Source organism: Oxyura jamaicensis, chromosome 7 (genome assembly GCF_011077185.1).
Source record: "Oxyura jamaicensis isolate SHBP4307 breed ruddy duck chromosome 7, BPBGC_Ojam_1.0, whole genome shotgun sequence".
Lineage (NCBI taxonomy): Eukaryota > Metazoa > Chordata > Aves > Anseriformes > Anatidae > Oxyura > Oxyura jamaicensis.
Window position 1 is genome coordinate 9,676,806 of NC_048899.1, and position 1,302 is coordinate 9,678,107.

The 1,302-nt window shown below is 60.7% G+C and overlaps 1 protein-coding gene across 1 annotated transcript in view; it reads left to right on the forward strand.

Moving 5' to 3' along the window:
- The first annotated feature begins 464 nt into the window (after positions 1-464).
- Positions 465-1,302, forward strand: part of DLX1 (distal-less homeobox 1) — a 2,354-nt gene continuing 1,516 nt past the window's right edge. The window contains exon 1 of the mRNA XM_035331940.1: positions 465-1,145. Within this exon, the coding sequence (XP_035187831.1) occupies positions 833-1,145 (313 nt within the window). The 5' untranslated portion in view covers positions 465-832. The remainder of the gene's footprint in view (positions 1,146-1,302) is intronic.

The window sequence follows — 1,302 nt, forward strand, 5'->3', positions numbered from 1 at the left end:
TCCCACCTCATTCCCCGCTCACGCGCGCGGAAGTTTCCATTTCAAGCTCAGTGCCGCCGCTCGGGGCGAGCTTTGCTTCCTTGCATTTGTTTTCCCGGAGCTTTTTTTTCTCTCTCTCTTTTTTTTTTTTTTTTCCCTCCCTTCACCCCCCCTCCCCCCAGACGAACAATGACGGCCCGGCGAGCCGGAGGACCCCGGCAAGGAAGGAGCGCGGAGCCGCTGCCCCGATCCCCGGCCTCGCTTCGCCCGTGGGGCCCGGTGCCGGGTGTCCGAGCGGGCCAGGGAGGGTGGGAGCACCCCGGCGGCCCCTCCCGGGCCGGCCCCGCGCCCCTCCGCGCCGGGGGGCGGAGGAGAAGGGCGGGGGGAGGTGCCACGGCCCCCGCCTGGCCCGGTATCGCCGGAGCCGCTCTCCGGGGCCGTCCGGCCGTCGGGGCCCGCGAGCGGCGGCGGGGCCGCGGGGGCCGTCGGGGCGTGCGGCCGGCGCTCGGGGCCGCGCGGCGCTGCGAGTCCGGCTCTCGGCGCTCACCGGGGTCCAGGCGAGCCCCGAGCGGCTCGGACCAATCCAAAGCGATTATGCAAGACGGCGGACCAATCAGCTCCGCCGGCTCATGAATATTCATAGGCTTGGCTGAGTCAAAGCTTTTAGGCGAGTTTGTGTAGATCTCCAGCATCATGCTTAGACTTTTCAAAGAGACAAACTCCATTTTCTTATGAATGGAAAGTGAAAAACCCTGTTCCGCTTAAATTGGGTTCTTTCCTGTCCTGAGAAACACAACAGACCCCAAAAAGGCAAGCTGAAGAGAGAACACACACACAGACCAAGCGACAAGAAATGACCATGACTACCATGCCAGAGAGTCTAAATAGCCCCGTCTCAGGGAAGGCTGTCTTTATGGAGTTTGGGCCGCCCAGCCAGCAAATGTCTCCTTCTCCCATGTCCCACGGACACTATTCCATGCACTGTTTACACTCCGCGGGCCACTCTCAGCCTGACAGCTCGTACAGCACAGCTTCGTCCTTCTCCCGACCGCTGGGCTACCCCTATGTCAACTCGGTCAGCAGCCACTCGACCAACCCCTACATCAGTTCAGTGCAGTCCTACCCCAACAGCTCCAGCCTGACTCAGACCCGGTTAGAGGAGACAGGTAGGTGCACTCGGCTTGGGGCGGGGGGGGCAGGGAAGGCAGGGAGGGAGGGAGGATGCTTGGATAAAAAAAAAAAAAAAAAAAAAAAAAAAACAAAATCTAGGGGGGGGGGGGATAAAAATAAAAATAAAAAATGTTAGGCAGGAGAGGCGTGGTG